The 19,437-nt window shown below is 44.3% G+C and overlaps 1 protein-coding gene across 1 annotated transcript in view; it reads right to left on the bottom strand.

Moving 5' to 3' along the window:
* Positions 1-4,554: 4,554 nt before the first annotated feature.
* The window catches only part of PATL1 (PAT1 homolog 1, processing body mRNA decay factor), a 42,914-nt gene continuing 28,031 nt past the window's right edge, over positions 4,555-19,437 (bottom strand). Inside the window, exons 18-19 of the mRNA XM_069980800.1 lie at positions 11,035-11,184; positions 4,555-4,950 (exon numbers count right to left, since the gene is read on the bottom strand). Coding sequence (XP_069836901.1) covers positions 4,932-4,950; positions 11,035-11,184 — 169 coding nt within the window. The 3' untranslated portion in view covers positions 4,555-4,931. The remainder of the gene's footprint in view (positions 4,951-11,034; positions 11,185-19,437) is intronic.

Genomic DNA, 19,437 nt, shown 5'->3' with positions numbered 1-19,437 from the left:
CCCTGCCCAAGTCTGTTGCAGAACATATAGGCTGTGTTTACACATTGCAGTTTCATTGTGTTACTGAATTATGGCAGTATTTTATCATTTCAGTCCCACCCACACAGCACACTGTATTCTCTACCTAGAACGTTGATATTGGAATAAAGTAAAGAACTTAATGTAATTTTTTTTCTTTTCATCTCCACTCACATATTATTATCAAGCATCTTTTATATTTGCGGTTGAGCCCCAAAATGACTTTATCCGATGTTATCTTACATGGGATATACTGTTTATGCCTTGTTTTTTGTGCAGGTGGGATTGGCAGTGCCAGCTCTGATGCTCTGTACCGTTTAGTATCATTTAACCTCTTAAGGACTGAGCCAATTCGTTTTTGCGTTTTCATTTTTTCCTCCTTGTGTTTAAAAAGGCCATAGCACTTGCATTTTTTTCACCTAGAAACTCATAAGCCCTTATTTTTTGTGTTACTAATTGTACTTTGCAACGGCAGACTTATTTTTTGCATAAAATATGCTGCGAAACTAGAAAAAAATTATATACGTGGTGAAATTGAACAAAAAAACAAACAATTCTTTTTCTTTGAGGGGGTTTTCGTTTGTCCTATGGACTAACATGTTACATATGTTCCTCAAGTCGGTCCGATTAAAGCGATATGCAACTTGCATAACTTTTATATTATTTGATGGCTTTAAAAAAAAAAAAAAAACCTTCTACAGCAAAAAAAAGTTCCCTAAAATTGCTCTATGACCATGCTTATAGCGTTTTTATCCATTGGTCTATGGGGCTGTGTGGTGTCATTTTTTGCTCCATGATGTGTTCTTTCTATCAGTACCTTGATTGCGTATATGCGACTTTTTGATCACTTTTCATTACAATGTTTCTGGATTTGATGCGACACAAAATGCACAATTTTTGCACTTTGGCGGGTATCGCCACTAGACACCAGGGATGGGCTACAAATAAGTTAGATGCAGCTGTCATGTTTGACAGCTGCATCTAACGGTGTTAATAAGCGGGAGCGGCGATGGGACCGCTCCCGCTAATAGCCGCGGTCCTGTGCTGCAGATAGCAGTCGGGATCGCGGCACAGCCCCCCCTCTGAACTCCTCTTGCGGGCATATGCCATACGGGTACGGCATATGTCCCTAAGAGGTTAATTGTGTTACTGCATCATTTTTGTGAATACACTGCTGTACTGCAATGAAACTCCAATATGTGTGAACATAGCCCTAAATTTCACTGCAGACTTTTGCACAATCAGCGAAGTTGCAGCACCTGCTTCTGGCTGGTCAGAGATGGTGAATCACTCAGGGGATTGGGGGATGCAGCCAAGTGACATCCTGTGACATCACCCCCTGTCTGCAACATCAGCTTGTGCTCAGCAAATACAATGTGAGACAAAGGCATGGAACTTTTAATAAAAAAAAAAAAAAGTTTTCCTTATGGGGAAATCCCCTTTAAGCACTTGCTGTATTGACCACATGAGGGATCACAGAATGTTGGTATGTCTTCAGGGAGATGAGAGCGACATCTATAAAGAGAAGGCATGTCTACAGGGGAGAGGGTGAGCTGTATGATGATATCCTCTAGACCTACTTCCAAAAGATGCGTAATTTAGGGCAGCTCCAGAAGGTATGGAGAACAGTACCCTCTTTCCCGAAACTGCAAAAAGAGGGAATCTCCAGGAAGATACTATGTAAACACAGTACTAGTGAGATAGTAATTTAAACCTCCCTTCTTGGTAGCCTCTAAAAATGAAGCCAAAGTTAGGAGACAAGATACCCGAGAGTCTGAAAAGAACTTTTCTCACACAGAGATTTTGGGATGACGAAGCAAAACTAATTGGGAGCCCATTATACTATAGAGTAAGGAAAAAGAGTGTTGGAGAGGGCCTAAGACCAAGCACAATCTAGTAAAGCGATTTAACAGTGTGGGTGCAGGCAGATTTGATAAAAAGTGGTGGATCTGGAGGCTTCTCCAAAAGGAGGTCATGGACCATTTTTTTTCCCACAGGGAAGTGATCAAAAGCCAGGAGCTGGTATGTAGCTCCTGTTTTTCACGGATGAACACAGAAAAACACGGATCTTATTGATTTCAATGGGGAATCTGTGCTGAGCTTCCATTCTGAGTTTCATCATGTCCTATTTTTAATAGGAACGGATTGGAGATCCATGAAAACACTGAACATGTGACTAGCTCAATACAAAGCACGTGGAAAACTTCACGGAACGTGTAAATGCAGCCTTGGGCAATGATTACAACTGGTTATCTTTGTGCCTCTACAACGCTGCAAAAGGTACATGACAGGGATGTTCTTATAACTCCTTTTATTCAGTTTCAGTCTTAATAATATCTCCCACAGATATTGTTAAAACATACAGTTCTTATTTTCAATATAATGTAACTCTGATGTTTTCGTGTGATTTCTGTATTAATGTTATTTGGATCAAAATATGTGGCAATAATAGCCTTGATTGGTGTACCAGGCAGATGGACATTCAGTAACACTATATTTGGTATAATTACTTTCACTTTATCTGGCCTATTTCGGAGAGTTGGCACTTTATACCATTAGTGCAACATGGGTCATTTAAATGTATAGCCTGTTTTTTCAAGAAAGCTATTTAAAACTAAGGTGTGCCACTCGGTGGTTCTTTGCTTTTCTCTTACTGCCATACTGTTTGTATAAAGCACCAGTGACACCCCAGGGTACAAATCTCTTCATATATAGTATCAGGATTTATAAGTGGTGCCCACCCATTTCTATACTAGTGTTAATCCAGAGAACAGGTACAGATCAGGATACAAAGAGAATCAGCAGTATCACAGCAATACACCTTTCACTTATAATGCATAAATATAACACTCAGGCAGAGAAGAGCTGGTGGAGCTAGTTTAAATATGTGCAGTTGGCTCTGGATTAACAGAAGGCCCCAGTAGGTGGAGACAAGCTGCCTCTATAAATCCAGAGCATGTGAGCACATGCATACCCCAGTGGCCAGAGATGTCATTGCAGCAGGAACCAGAAGAAGCAAGATGTTGTTAGACACCAGAGCAAGCAGGCCCAGGATCAGCACAGAGCACAGCAGAGCAGGTGATAGGAGCGGAACCAGGACAGTGCTGCTAGGGGTAAATAACAGTTTGCCACTGGCTGGCGCCCAGCGGCATTACACTGTGCTGCTACAGTGGCTTTGAAGAAACTTTCTGCTCAGCAAGCTGTCTTTTAGGAGTCTCTCTCTCCTATATCTGCACCGATTCCAGATTACTAGTTGTAACAAATAAGGATGACACTGCAGCACTGTTGCAGTCATGTGTCATTTCAGTGAAAGCATGTTTATTTTAAGAGTGGATGATAGTTTAGCAGGAAGAGGGAAGATGCATGGTAAAAGGAGAAGGAAGCATTTTTGTCTCATAACCGGTAACGGGGTGACAGTATCACTTTAGAAAAGTAGTGAATTTTTTTTTCATTCCCTCCCATTGCAGCCTACTTACCATTGATGATCGGTTTTCAGCGGCACAGCTTTATTCCTAAGGTACGGCACAGTCTGGGTCTCGCTTGCACCCATGTGACCTCTTCGCTCCCTGGCAATTTTTTGAGTGAAGTACCCCTTTAACTGTTGCTGTCATTGTTTACAGTGGCCTTTAAACATGACAGATGTTGGATCGCATTGGATGTCTCCCCATAGGACTGCAGGGAGCCCATCCATTCTCATGGCAGCCAGAGGCCTGTATTCAGTGAGCTGCAGCAACAGAATGCCTATTTAATAGACTGATGCAATAAATAATAGCCACTAAAGGGTTATTTCACACAAACATAACTTTTTATATGTTGTGGACCATGGTGAGACTAACAATTCATTCCATGCTTGTTGTTATATATTCAGTCTCCTTCTCCCAGTTCTGAGCTGCTGCTTTCTGCTGAAGATACAAAAAATAAAAGTGTAAGTATTTCTCTCTGCCTCCCTCTCTGCCCTTCCAAGACAGCTGATGTAAACAAGTCCCTATTTGCAACTTTGTAATCCTGGGAGGGTTAATTTCAGTTAATTCATCAGCAACTTGACCTCATATTCAACCTCCCAGAATTACAAAGAAGCTAGACAGTTGCAGATAAAGCCAGTCAGGGACTTGTTTACATCAGCCATCTTGGAAGGGAGTAGGGGGAGACAGATAAAAAAAGCTCATACAGTTTTTTTGTCTTGAGCAGAAAGCAGCAGCTGAGAACTGGGGGAAGGAGACTGAATAGATAACAAGTATAGAATGAATTGATAGTCTCACCATGGGCAGCAACATATCAAAAGTTATGTTTGAGTGGAATACCCCTTTAAAAAAGGGACTAAAAAAAAAAAGAATGTTAAAAATTATAAATAAAAATCATCAGAAGCCTCCACAATAAGAAAACAGCCAAGACCAGAGAGGCAGGTAGGCAGTAGGGGAAGATTTAAAACAACTTTAAATCTACTATGTGAATTTTTTCTAGCTATAACCTTGTCATAAGAAAATACCTGCCATATTAAAATAATTAGTACTGAAATGTACATGTACAAATGCATGGTCATGTAAGAGTCCGGTTTAATAATACTTTATATTTATTTACATGGCGCTATATATATATATTTATATAAAAGAAAAATAAACATGATTCATCTGAAAGATCCTTTCAGTGACATGAGCGTTGATGGATCTCACAGAGCCATTCTTTAAAATCCTACACAAGAAATGGTATGGGCACCAGCTTGGCCTTATTCTGTTTTGCATCTGCTTAGCTGTGTCGTCCTGTAGATAGCGATGCAGGTTAATCGGGCCTTTTCCCTTTACTGCAATGCTTCATATTCACCTTTGTGGGAACATAATAAAACCTCACATAAAACGCTTGAAGCAAAGACTGGAAAGGGAGCTTTGGGCTGTGGTGAGTCCAAGGTACACTTTTCTTCATGGACTAGGAGAGGACCTGAATTTTAAGGAAGAGAAAATCCATAATTAAAGAGATCTATATTAAAAAGGACTATTCATTGATAAAATGATGCCCAAGAGGCTGTAACTGGATGGAGTACAACTTTGCCAAAACATGCCATTCACCAACTGCAGGGCTATTGTAAGGGTAAGGGGGAATTCGGAGAACACACCCCGAGGCGGGACTCCGCTACGGCCGCTTAATGGCTGAGCTGCCTTGAGAAGTCACGTCTCATGCGGCAGCTCACACCAAAAGGCGGCCACGGGACAGGTGTACCGGGCAGTGATCCGGGACCCGGCGCTGGAACCAGGGAGATAAGTGACCTCCGCTGTCCATAACCACCTCCTCCCCGGCCATAGCTTAAAGATACCCCCGGGCCGGAGTACCCCTTTAATACAGTTCTACATATATATTAACCCGTCCATAGGGTCTGTACTGTTGATCCTTCTATATTTATCGCATACAACAAGGAAATAGTGGGCACTCCGACACAGTCTACGCACGGCTACTGTATCCCCACACGACTCCTGGGTTCAGTCACTGTACTGGTGGTGCTCTACTCCAAAAGGTAGACTCAATCGGCAGAGCTCTGTATCGGACGTGAAATAAAGCATGGACTTGGTGAGTGCCACTATATACTTTCTACGTTTGCCTTCTATATTTATTCTGTGCAATAAAAGTATATGCAATTTTAAATGCAAATTTTGTCTAGCATAATGTTTTAGGTTTAGGCTTTGTGAGTACACTTGGTTTAAGAGTAACTTGAATAAAGTGACACTGTCACCCCCTTTGTGCATTTTGACATCTCTACACAGGCGTAAAGGGTAAATTTAGCGTTTTTCATACCTTATTTAATTTCATACGTCATGGTGTTTGTTCAAGTAAAAAGTGTCCATTTAGCAACTGCAGATTGTATTAAGTGGGCGTGGCCTCACGGGATCAGCACCACTTAGCCCCGCCCACAACATCACTATTGGCCCCACCCCCTTGACGCTCATTGGCTGGCCAACGTAAAGGGGGTGGGGTGAAGACCTTTCGGTCAGCCTGTTCCAATGGCATGCGAGGGGGCGGGGCTAAGTGGCGCTAATGCCGCGAGGCCCCGCCCACTTAACATAATCTTTTTACTTGAACAAGCACCATGACTTATGATATAAAATAAGGTGTGAAAACGGCAAAATTTACCCTTTACACCTGTGTAGAGATGTCAGAATGCACAAAGGAGGTGACAGTGTTACTTTAAGAGCGTTTTGCAAGAAAAGCTCACAGTTTTTCAAAATTGTAACTTGGATTAAGAGCATTGCTGTGGTCCATGAACAGTGAGTACTGCTATACTGAGCACACATATACCCTGCTCATTCCTTCATACTCCCTGCAGGCTGTTAGCCCTTGTGTTTCCCATCCTCTCCATTTCTGCTATAATGTGCCTGCGCTCACACTCCATTAAGGGCCCTATTCCACCGGACGATTAACATTCGCATGATCGTTAACGATTAACGATCTCAAACGACCGCTATTGCGAAAGACCTGAAAACGCTTACTCATTTCCATGGGACGATAATCGTTACTCATGATCGTATTTGCGATAGTTTTTTCTTCGCTATTGCGTTCGTATCTACTGCGAACGACCTCTTATTCAATGCTGACTTGCGAACGTTTTGCGAACGAGCAACGATAGAAATAGGTCCAGGTCTTATAAAGCGATCAAAGATTTCTCGTCCGGTCGTTAATCGTTAACTGCATTTCAACCAAACGATTATCGTTTAGATTATTGTTAAATCGTTCGAATCTAAACGATAACCGTCCGGTTGAATAGGGCCCTTACACTGCTGTATATAATGTTTCGGTCAGTGTCCTCCTGCACAGCTCTGTGATTATCACTCTCTGATTGGTCCATGCTGAATCCCCCTTCCCCAATTGCTGTCATGTGACCACACAGAGCTCTGACAGCAGCCCTGCTTCTCTGTTCTAGCCTGTTGTACTACTAGATTATGGGGATCTACAGTTCCATCCTGTATCTTTAAACGTCTGCAGTTTTTTCATTCTTATGCACTAACTATACACCACATGCTGATTGCTATACTGTACAGTAACTTATTATTTAACACATTCACCTGTTTCTCATTGTTTGTTTAATCTGTTCTACATATTATTTAGAATATAAAAATCATTATTTTTTGGGTGTGGAACCAATTGTCTGCATTTCAGTGGGAAAATTTGCTTTGGTTTAAGAGTGGATTCGGATTACAAACATGGTCCTGAAACGAGTTATGCTCGTAATCCAAGGCACCACTGTATATACATGCATATGGACACATGACAGGAGGGCTGCTCTGATAGGTATCTTCTGTTGTCATGCAACAGCGCACACACTCTCCCACAATGCCCCTTGCTTGTAGGCTCAGTGTAGTAGACCAACTGGCAGTATGAGCTAAATGTGGGTGTCTGGTACTACACTTATTTTTTATATGTTTGCAGCACAGTATAAAAAGTAACAAAGAGCCTACGCTTTTTTATTTTCCATTAGTCTGCAGCACAATATCAAAAGTTTTATAACACCGGATAACCCCTTTAATGACACTGTGATATGGGGGGGGGAATCACCACTGCCTGACTTTTGTCAAGCAACTTTTATTCTTCTTTGCGGTCAATAAACTCCTTCACCAATCCAAGTATCCAATAACAGGTGGGTCACAGATGACAGGGAACAAGGAATAAACTGTATTTTCAAGACCGCTGTCAGACTATACACTCCTATTAATCAGTTCATCTCAGAGTATTTCGTTCTAAAACTATGAAATGCCTATGAACAGTGGACAGAGAATTGGCAAGGCTCAGCAGGATTTTGACAAGTCCATGGAGCCCATTTACTGCAACATGTTCAAGCCATGAGCTAGACCAGCGCTTCTCAAACTGTGAGGCGCAGCCCACAGTCCGGTGAGGCGCGAGGCCCCTGCCTGGAGTCGGAAAGCCCCAGTCACTGCTGATAGCTGCCCGCTCAGCCAGGGATCTATGAGCAGCAGTGTGTGTGTGTTATATATATATATATATATATATATATATATATATATATATATATATACATATATACATACATATACACACACACACACACACGTGTGCTGATCTGTGTGTGTATATATATAATATATATATATATATATATATATATATATATATATATATTATATATATATACATATATATATATATATATATATATATATATATACACACATACACGTGTGCTGATCTGTGTGTATATGTATATATATATATATATATATATATATATATATATATATATATATATATATATACATATACATACACACACACGTGTGCTGATCTGTGTGTGTGTGTGTATATATATATATATATATATATATATATATATATATATATATATATATATATATATACACACACACGTGTGCTGATCTGTGTGTGTGTATATATATATATATATATATATATATATATAAATATATATACATACACGTGTGCTGATCTGTGTCTGTATGTGTATGTATGCATATATAATATATATATATTATACACACACACACACACACACGTGCGCTGATCTGTGTGTGTGTGTATATATATATATATCACAACAATCAATGAACTCAGGGAGAACAGTGAAAAATTCCAATGGAGTACTCATTTCCGAGTCTCCATTGATTGTCCCATAGAAAATTTAAATATGCGAAAAAGGGGTGCGTGGAGCCTGGACCCTGGTGTTTCCCTATTTAGGTCCCAAAGCTCGCAAAAGAGTGAGGACCTGAGGGACTACGTATCAGGGTGGTTTGATGCTCTCCCCACTAGGAGGCACCCCTTGGCAATGGGCTTCTTTCTCTGGAGAGAGGGATATCTGGCTATTCCCGTGTTTTGAGACTCGTAACTGAGGCTCCATGGACTCCTTTTTCGCATATTTAAATTTTCTATGGGACAATCAATGGAGACTCGTAAATGAGTACTCCATTGGAATTTTTCACTGTTCTCCCTGAGTTCAGTGATTGTTGTGTTTTGTTGGTCTATTTATCATTGCCCCAGTAGCCAGAATCCTGCTCCACACTGACGAGGGGCAAATACCCCGAAACTGCAGTCTGTGGATGGATGCCTAGCCTTGGTAACCCTTGTCTTATGTCGTTATACTCGCCACAGAGTTAGACTTTGACTTACAGGGGCCACCCTGGTGTTTCCCTATTTAGGTCCCAAAGCTCGCAACAGAGTGAGGACCTGAGGGACTACGTATCAGGGTGGTTTGATGCTCTCCCCACTAGGAGGCACCCCTTGGCAATGGGCTTCTTTCTCTGGAGAGGGGGATATCTGGCTATTCCCGTGTTTTGAGACTTGTAACAGGCTCCACAGACCCCTTTTTCGCATAATATTATATATATATATATATATATATATATATACACATATATACACACACACACACGTACGCTGATCTGTGTGTGTGTGTCTGTGTGTATATATACATGTGTGCTGATCTGTGTATGTGTGTATATATATATATATATATATATATATATATATATATATATATACACACACACACACACACACACGTGTGTGCTGATCTGTGTGTGTGTGTGTGTGTCTGTGTGTGTATATATATATATATATATATATATATATATATATATATATATACATATATATACATACACACACAAACACGTGTGCTGATCTGTGTGTGTGTGTATATATATATACACACGTGTGCTGATCTGTGTATGTGTGTATATATATATATATATATATATATATATATATATATATATACACACACACACACACGTGTGCTGATCTGTGTGTGTGTGTGTGTGTGTGTGTGTGTATATAATATATATATATATGCACACAGACACACACGTGTGCTGATCTGTGTATATATATATATATATATACACAAATACACGTGTGCTGATCTGTGTCTGTATGTGTGTGTGTATATATATATATATATATATACATATACACACACACATGTGTGCTGATCTGTGTGTGTGTATATATATATATATATATATATATATATATATATATATATATATATATATTATATATATACACACACACACACACACACACACACACACATGTATACACACACACACACACGATTTCATTCTCAGCGTCCTCTTTCTGGTGCAGCTCTCTTTCTCCTCCTTACCCCATTTCTGTGCATGCAATGCTCCTGGCACTGTCAGAGTGTGCCACAAATAGTTTATAATCCTAATGGTGTTCCACAAATAATTAATAACCCCACTAGAGCCCCACAAATAGGTAATTTACACATGTATACACACACAGATATCACAGTCATCATGACACATGCATGTATACACATGACATCAGCACACATGTATACACACAGATCAGCACACATGGGTGTGTGTGTGTATATGTATATATATATATATATATATATATATATATACACACACACCCCCATGTGTGCTGATCTGTGTGTATACATGTGTGCTGATGTCATGTGTATACATGCATGTGTCATGATGACTGTGATATCTGTGTGTATACATGTGTAAATTACCTATTTGTGGGGCTCTAGTGGGGTTATTAATTTTTGTGGAACACCATTGGGATTATCAACTATTTGTGGCACACTCTGACAGTGCCAGGAGCATTGCATGCACAGAAATGGGGTAAGGAGGAGAAAAAGAGCTGCACCAGAAAGAGGATGCTGAGAATGGAATAGTGTGTGTGTGTGTGCGGAAGCTGGCAGGTGAGTAGAGGGCTGGGTCACAGAGGAAGGAGTGCTGCACTGGTGGAGCAGTATTTATTTCTGCACTTTGGTGCTGCTTTGGGATATAATGTGCACTACATGGTGGTATCAGGCAATGCATAGTAGTAGGTGTTTGTTGGTGAGGCCCGAGCTTCAATATGGTACGCCAAGTGAGGCCCGAGTACAAAAATTTTGAGAAGCACTGAGCTAGACAGTAATGCAAAGAAAAGGTCTTTGAGCTTGAATTTACAGTGACCTAACATGATAACCTAAAGCAACTATATTTAGTGCAGATTTAAAAAAAAAAATAAAAAAATATTCACCTGAACTTTGACCTCAGTTGGCTAAGACTCTGATCATCAAGGTACCGAGAAAAGTGCAGCAGAGCTGTGATTGGGGAACAGAGGGTCTGGGGCAGGGTGTTCACTTGGATTTGCAAAAGGCAATGAGCAACTTGTGCAACTAGGGGTGTCCTGAAAAACAGAGCATGTGTGTTACTAACATTTAAAGACATAACAACATGGTGAAAAATAAAAAAAATGTAGTGTCACCCAACAATGGTGCCATATCCCCTTTGAGAAATGAGTGGCAGTTATGGGCCATCACCCTCAGTCCCAGTGAATGGAGCATGACTATTGTCATGGTTGTGGTGGTACCAATGGTCAGTGCCCCAGCGATTGTGGGAAAGTCTAGATTGAGCCACAGCACCCTCCTGCTGCGGTAATCAGGCTGCCTGGTGGTGTGGGGCTCCCTCAATCTCCTCACACTGGAGCAGTCATCCTGTTTGCACCCACACATCAGGGAGGGAGGCAGAGCAGCCACACACCACCAAGCAGCCTGAGGGCGGCGTGGCTCACTCTAGACTCCAGTCCTGGTGAGCAGGAGGAGAGGAGGCAGAGCTCACTCGAGGGACCGACCAACACCAGGGGGGATCCAGCTGCTGGCACAAAGTAGGTGGGACAGGTCCCAAGAAATCAGAATGTTAGGCAGGCTGCTGTGATCGCACACACCACAGCAGCAGCCACCAACGCACAGCCCAGCCCGCAGCTCAGGGACTTATATAGTGTGTTGTATGGGGGAAATTTCAAACATGGTGTAAAGTGTAACTGGCTCAGTTGCCCCTAGCAACCAATCAGATTCCACCTTTCATTTTCCAAACAGTCTGAGTAATAAAAGGTAGAATCTTGTTACTAGGGGCAACTAAGCCAGTTTCACTTTATACCATGTTTGATAAATCTCCCGCCTATATGTGCATTTCCCGTAATAAGTGTATATTGAGAATTTGGATAACTTTTGTGCTGCAATAACATACTTTAATTTAGCTTTAGCCAGATTTCTCCTTTAAACATAAAAAAAAAAAATCAACTGCCCTGATCCCCAACAGCCACTGTTCTAACAACTCTTGGTCCCCGCTGCTCTCCATTTTTTTCTACTTCCTCACAGGTACACAACAATGTTCATTCTGATACTGTTCATTTCGTTTAACTTCTGTCACTAGTTTATGCTACCCTTAGATCAGTGATTTTCAACCAGTGTGCCGTGGCACACTAGTGTGCCGTGACACATGGTCAGGTGTGCCGCGGGGAAGGTTCCCCAAACTATGGTGCCCCTGTGAAACAGGGGAGAGAAGCAGGGGGGAGAGAAACATGGGGATGGGGGAGAGAAACAGCGGAGAGAAGCAGGGGGGAGAGAAACATGGGGATGGGGGAGAGAAACAGCGGAGAGAAGCAGGGGGGAGAGAAGTATGGTGGAGAGAAGTATGGTGGAGAGAAGTATGGTGGAGAGAAGTATGGTGGAGAGAAGTATGGTGGAGAGAAGTATGGTGGAGAGAAGTATGGTGGAGAGAAGCACAGGAGAGAAGCAGGGGGGAGAAGTATAATAATAATAATAATGCTTTTATTTCTATAGCGCACACAGATTCCGCAGCACTTCACATAGTTTTGCCAATTATTGCTCCCTGTCCCATTTGGCTCACAATCTAAATCCACCTATCTGTATGTTTTTTTTGAGTGGAGAGAAGCACAGGAGAGAAGTGGGGGGAGAAGCACAGGAGAGAAGTAGGGGGGAGAAGTATGGTGGAGAGAAGCACAGGAGAGAAGTGTGGGGGGGGGGAGAAGTATGGTGGAGAGAAGCACAGGAGAGAAGTGGGGGGGGAGAAGTATGGTGGAGAGAAGCACAAGAAAGAAGTGGGGGGAGAAGTATGGTGGAGAGAAGTGGGGGGGAGAAGCATGGTGGAGAGAAGCACAGGAGAGAAGTGGGGGGGGGAGAAGTATGGTGGAGAGAAGCACAAGAAAGAAGTGGGGGGAGAAGTATGGTGGAGAGAAGCACAGGAGAGAAGCAGGGGGGAGAAGAAAACAGGCCCAGGTTTCACACTGAGTGAGTATAAATACATTTAGAATCTATATTATTAACTATATGTATAATATGTACTGTTTTAGTGTCATTTTGTGCCATTTTAGTTGGTGGTGTGCCCCGGGATTTTTTAAGTATAAAAAGTGTGCCGCGGCTCAAAAAAGGTTGAAAATCACTGCCTTAGATAGGGCAGCATAAACATACTGACAGAGTCTCTTTCACTTTCACCTGGAGTAACCTACATCAAGTCACCTCTGCAAGATCTCACACTGTTGCACTTTTTTTTTTTTTTTTTTTTGCTTAAACAGTTTTTAGCACTTTATTCTTTTTAATGCAGTCCTTGTGGCATTTTTAAAAAAGGAGGATTTTTTACTCACCGTAAAATCTCTTTCTCGTAGTCTTCATTGGGGGACACAGATACCATGGGTATAGGCTGCTGCCACTAGGAGGCGCTGACACTAAGAGAAACAAAGGAAGTGACTCCTCCTGAGCAGGATATACCCGCCCACAGGCACTGAGCTAAACCAGTTTGTACAAGAGCAGTAGGAGAAGTCAAGAGCAGGTAAAGTAGGAATAACACCAAAACGGAGAAAACTACCATACCGAGGAAAAAACCCAAAACAAAATGGGTGGGTGCTGTGTCCCCCAATGAAGACTACGAGAAAGAGATTTTACGGTGAGTAAAAAATCCTCCTTTCTCGTGCGTCTTATTGGGGGACACAGATACCATGGGACGTCCAAAAGCAGTCCATGGGGTGGGAAAGATAACCGCTAGACAAGAGCGTTCAGTGACAAGGAACTGAATAGCACCAACACAACTATCAACTAGGAAGAGAGCAAGGGATGATGCTGAATGCAGTCTAAAAAACCCCTACGGATCCGCCGCAAAGGAAAGAGGGTCTAGTCCCTGGAGCAATGTGCTGCACTGCAGACAGAGTGGGTTGTGGCCTTCCTGTAAGCCAGCGACATGACGTAACATTGAGTCGAACAGAACTAGTAGGCTAGATGTGCAGAAAAAAAGGAGACGCCCAGCCAAGTAGGCGACCACAGGCGGCAGGGACTTACCCAGAGGTAGAACAGAAAAAAAAAAAACAAATACAACCATGACAGGAGAGACTGGAAAGTGTTTTATGGCGCATAGAGGCCTAAGGCGTCAAATAAAGGAGAGAGGACTGAGCGTCTCTCATAGAAGGTGCCACATGAGATGCAGGAGAAGCTGCGTCCCTGACTATGGAGCTGGGAAGAATGGCCAGGCTGGAAGCTCCATAGGCCTAGGAGAACAGTCTTCACTGAGAAGACAAAGATCGAGCACAAGAGAAGTATGGCAATCTAGGAGAAGCCATGGCCTATGACATGAGTAACCTCATCTGAGAAACACATAGATGGTAATATGAAGAATAAAGCTTTCCAAGCGTAATGCAGTCCAGGGAAAGGAAGGAACAGGAGAAGGGAAAACCGCGATCAGAATCCTGTGTAAGTTGACCTGGAAGGAGTACAGTAGTACCTGGTACCCCGCAGTGCCCAACAGAAAAGAGGAGCAGAGGAAAGCCGGTAAGCTGGGAAAAATCATCTCCATGGGCTGTTAAAGCCTTAGAAAGGAGGTCGATCATCTAAAACACTCTGCTCCCAGGAGACTAGAGGAGCCCGAGAGCCTGGAGTCCCAGAAGAAAACTGTAGAGGGAGGTCAAGGTAAGGCTGATGGGCACGGGAGTTGTCACATGGCAATGGGCACAGCAGTTAATAGATAGACTAGGGCCCATATGTAGACTAGATCTAGAAATCAACGCCTCAAAATGTGAGCAGAGACGTTGCTTGGTAAGAGCAGAACAGAAAGAAAAAACATTGTGTGGAGACTAATGGCCACATGGAAGAGATCAAAGGATCAACCAGCTCAACCGGAGCCTCAGGCAATGGGAAGGCGAGAGCCAGATGCATTCTGGTGGGCAGAGCCACAGAGAAACAAGGGGGCGTTAACAGTGAATGAGACAAGATGATAGAGAATTGGCAACTTGCCGAATAGATGTAAGCCTGGCCAGAATGTGATGAGTGTGGAGACGATAGAGCCTTAGGTAGGGCCAGACATGGGCCCCTGAACACCCCTGTTTGCAAGGAGACCTTTAAGGGATTAAGTTCTCGAGGACTCCACATGGGAGACAAGATAAGAAAGGGGGACCGTGAGCCCCGACTGGAGAGCATGGCAGGTCAACAAGAAGACCAAGGACAAGGAAGGCCAGCAGGAGTGCTCATAGAGGCCAGTGAGGGCCGGAAACCCACACCCACCTGTTGGAAGAAGCTATATCGGATAACAGTCCTCAGAAAAAGTATCTGGAGGATACTTATTATACTAAATATTCCAACTCTGTGGAGGAGGAAAGGGCTGTTTGAAGATTTCCTTGCTGAGTGGTAAAAAACCAACCCTAGGATAGGGGGGTCTTGAACAACAGTGCATTACTCCAGAGAGAAAGAGTAATGGTGTATGTGGGAGAACTGCAAAACACCGAAAAGAGAACAATGCCCCATAGTCCATATGGCCAAACAAGGACACCTGGAGGAGCTAGACCACGAAGAGACCATACACCTGTGCTGAGGGCATTAGAGAAACAGTACAGGCAGTAAACAGGAATGTTCACCCTGTGAGACTGCAGCTGCCTAAGAGAGAGAAGACTAAATACTTGCTATGTTGGCCATAGGCAGATGCAGAAGGAGAAGTCCTACAGTAGTACTGTGATGGTCATGTAGGCAGTTGATGTCCTACCTACACCAGGGGTAGAGGAAACCCTTTACTGTTTTACCTGAGGAACCGAGAGGCCTCACTATACACAGATCAATGAGAAGAGGCAAAGTGGCTGGTGCTGACCAAAGCCAGCTACCGGAAGTAAAGCACCATGAGAAACTAAGACCAAACGATGCTGAGGACCATCTGCAGTATAGCAGAAGGGGCGGTCTAAGCAATACAAGCCATACCACTGGGGAACAGCCAGCGAGACAAATGCAAGTACGTGGCCGTTATGCCCAGATGAAGTACAGAAAAACCACCCTGACAGTACCAGGAGAAATAGTGACCGGAACTGTATGCTGCCGGCCACCTGTAGTGGGACATGTAGCAGAATGCTAGGGCTTTAGAAAGGATACAGCCCAACAGGAAGACACCAAGGTTACGCTGCCTGAGAGCAGGTAATGAGACTTGTCAAGGAAAACATATAGAAGACAAGATGGTGTAGTAACAAGTTACCGTATGATGATCCCCTGAAGTGACAGGCACAGATCATGGAAGTCCTGCGAGGAGGAAAAAGGTCATATACAGGGTAACACGAGCAGACTAGCTGCAAGCAGTAAGTAACAGAGGACCAGCATTCAAGAGATACAAATACCTGGATTGGAAGCAGGTAATGTACCTGGTCAGACATGTAAGCTAGACATGTAATATAGGTCTACAGTGTGAGCTCTGGGAGCAGGGAAGAGATCAGGGCTGTGTCCCAACGTAAATGTGAACTGGACACGAGAAAAGCCCAGCATCACCAGTGTAGTGAGTGGACCTGAAGAAGGTGTTATATCATATAACAGAACACCCCAATCTGTGCACACTGAACTACAGGTAGTTGTATCCATATCATGCAGCAGAGGGCAAAGCTCTGAATAACCTTGTACCACCATCTGGGAGGGGGTAGCGTGTCCGGTTCTATGTATGTGACATCATGCAGTAAAGGAATCTATTTCATGAAGATGAGAGGCAGGTCTGAGGCACCGCCCGCTAATGGGTGATGTGAATGACCGGATATTTGTTGTACCTATGATGTCCTGTAGCAGAGGGGAAAGCTCTGAGTAACACAGGAACAACGACTGACAATAGGTGATGTGTCTGGTCCCATAACCTGCATGACAAACCACGTAGCAGAGGGTTCTGTAGTGAGAGCACAGGAACACCGCATAGTAAGAGGTAATGTGTCTGGTTCCATGTCCTGTTTGCGACACCAATTAGCAAAGGATTCTGCCCCGAGAACACAGTAGTCCCCCTAGGAACGGTAATGTGTCTGGTTTTGTGTCCTGCTTGTGACACCATGTAGCAGAGGGTTCTGCTCAGAGCACAATTACACTGCCTGGAAAACAGGCAACGTGTCTGGTTCCATGTACTTACCGAGACACCACATAGCAGAGGGTTCTGCTCAGAGCACAGATACGCCGCCTGATAGCGGGTAATGTGTCTGTTTCCATCCTACTTGTGACACCATGTAGCAGAGGGTTCTGTTCAGAGCACAGATACGCCGCCTGATAGCGGGTAATGTGTCTGGTTCTGTTTCCAGCGTGACACCATGTAGCAGAGGGTTCCGCTCAGAGCACAGATACGCCACCTGATAGCGGGTAATGTGTCTGTTTCCATCCTACTTGTGACACCATGTAGCAGAGGGTTCTGTTCAGAGCACAGATACGCCGCCTGATAGCGGGTAATGTGTCTGGTTCTGTTTCCTGCGTGACACCATGTAGCAGAAGGTTCTGCTCAGAGCACAGATACGCCACCTGATAGCGGGTAATGTGTCTGGTTCTGTTTCCTGCGTGACACCATGTAGCAGAGGGTTCTGCTCAGAGCACAGATACACCGCCTGATAGCGGGTAATGTGTCTGTTTCCGTCCTACTTGTGACACCATGTAGCAGAAGGATCTCTCTGAGGGCACAGAAACACTATCTGATGGCGAATGTGTCTGTGTGCATGTGGTTGTATATATGTATTAATGTAATTGTATATATATAAAATCTGACACAGAGGGGTCAACCAGCACCAAAAATGCTGGATCTGCTGCCTAAGGGTTTCTGGAACAGTGCAAGGAACCTAGGACATAATAAAACCTGATGCAAGCCATTTTCCTATATGTAATGGTGTAATTATCACTTCCACCAGTAGGTGGCAGGAGAGATGCATTGTGTCCCAGGCTGCTGGAATAGAGAGCAGTGTGTGTGGTAGCTCCATCAGGAGACCACACACACACACACACGGCAGGGGGAGGGGGGAAGCAGCATCCCTCAGTGCAGGCTCCAGAGAGAGCCATAAGGGGGGATGCCGCGGTCCGCGCTGCACCCGAAAAAGGGCGGGGCCTACCGGGAGGGGGAGGGGCATCCTACAGTGAAGGCTCCAGAGCCACAAGACTAAGGTGGGATGCTGCGGGCCGCCTGGTTCCCGAAAGGGGGCGGGGCCTACCGGGAGGGGGCGGAGCATTTCAGTGCAGGCTCCACAACTTGTAAGAAGGCGGCAATTCTCCGGCTTGCGCGGCACCCGGAAGAGGCGGGGCCTACCGGAGGAGGCGGGGCCTTCCCAGCGCAGGCTCCAGTGAGCCAAACATAATAAAAAGGAATGAAGTGGGCCGCGCAGCGCCCGAAAGGGGGCGGGGCAAACCGGGAGGGGCGGAGGCAGCCCAGTGTGTACTCTGGAGAGCCACAATAGAGGAGGATGCCGCGGCACCCGGTAAGGGGCGGGGCTTAGGGAAAAGGGGCGGAGCATCCTTTAGTATGGTCTCTAGAGCCACATGAAAGGAAAAGTGCGGGAAACTGCGGCCTGCGCAGCACCCAGTCAGGGGAGGGACATCCCTCACAGTGCGCCCCATGGCACCCAGAGAGGCACAAATAAAAATAAAATGGTGGAGGGGCTGGGCTGCTACTGACTGAGGGGAGACCCTGAAAATGTCAGGAGAGTAGCATCTGCCTGGGGAGGGCTGCAAGTGACTGGAGAGAGGGAGAGCTGCCTATGGGAATAAAATGGTGGCCTGGGAGGGAGGGCAGGGGGAATATACTCACCATATAGGAGCACATACTCACCATTGTAGTCTTCAGCCGGTGGGTGCCTCACCTTAACGAGCCAAGCTTTGGGGGGCGAGGCGGGAAGGGGCTGTGCGGATACAGAGTCCGCAGAAAAGCGACCAGATAGTCAGACTGATCTGGGGCCCTGGTGTCACGTTGCCGGCCGGTGGCGACCGAGGGGTCACAGCCCATTTACATTTATGGTCTGTTCCCTGGTCGCATAGTGGGGGGATCAGGGTGAGTTTTAGATAACCCACCGTGCCCAAGAATCCATAGGACCTAGAAGGAAAAAGAAAATCTAACTAACTAAACATAAAGGAAGAAACTGGTCTGGAGAACCCAGACCTGTGTCTGCCTCCTACTGACACTAAGCTAAACTGGTTTAGCTCAGTGCCTGTGGGCGGGTATATCCTGCTCAGGAGGAGTCACTTCCTTTGTTTCTCTTAGTGTCAGCGCCTCCTAGTGGCAGCAGCCTATACCCATGGTATCTGTGTCCCCCAATAAGACGCACGAGAAACATGTTTTGTTATTTTCGTGTGGAATTCTTCCCATTACAAATGTATTGATTTTGTGAGCATTTTCTTCA

Source organism: Dendropsophus ebraccatus, chromosome 8, assembly GCF_027789765.1.
Source record: "Dendropsophus ebraccatus isolate aDenEbr1 chromosome 8, aDenEbr1.pat, whole genome shotgun sequence".
Classification (NCBI taxonomy): Eukaryota; Metazoa; Chordata; class Amphibia; order Anura; family Hylidae; genus Dendropsophus; species Dendropsophus ebraccatus.
Note: the sequence above shows the minus strand (reverse complement) of the source record. Positions and strands in the feature narration are given on the sequence as shown.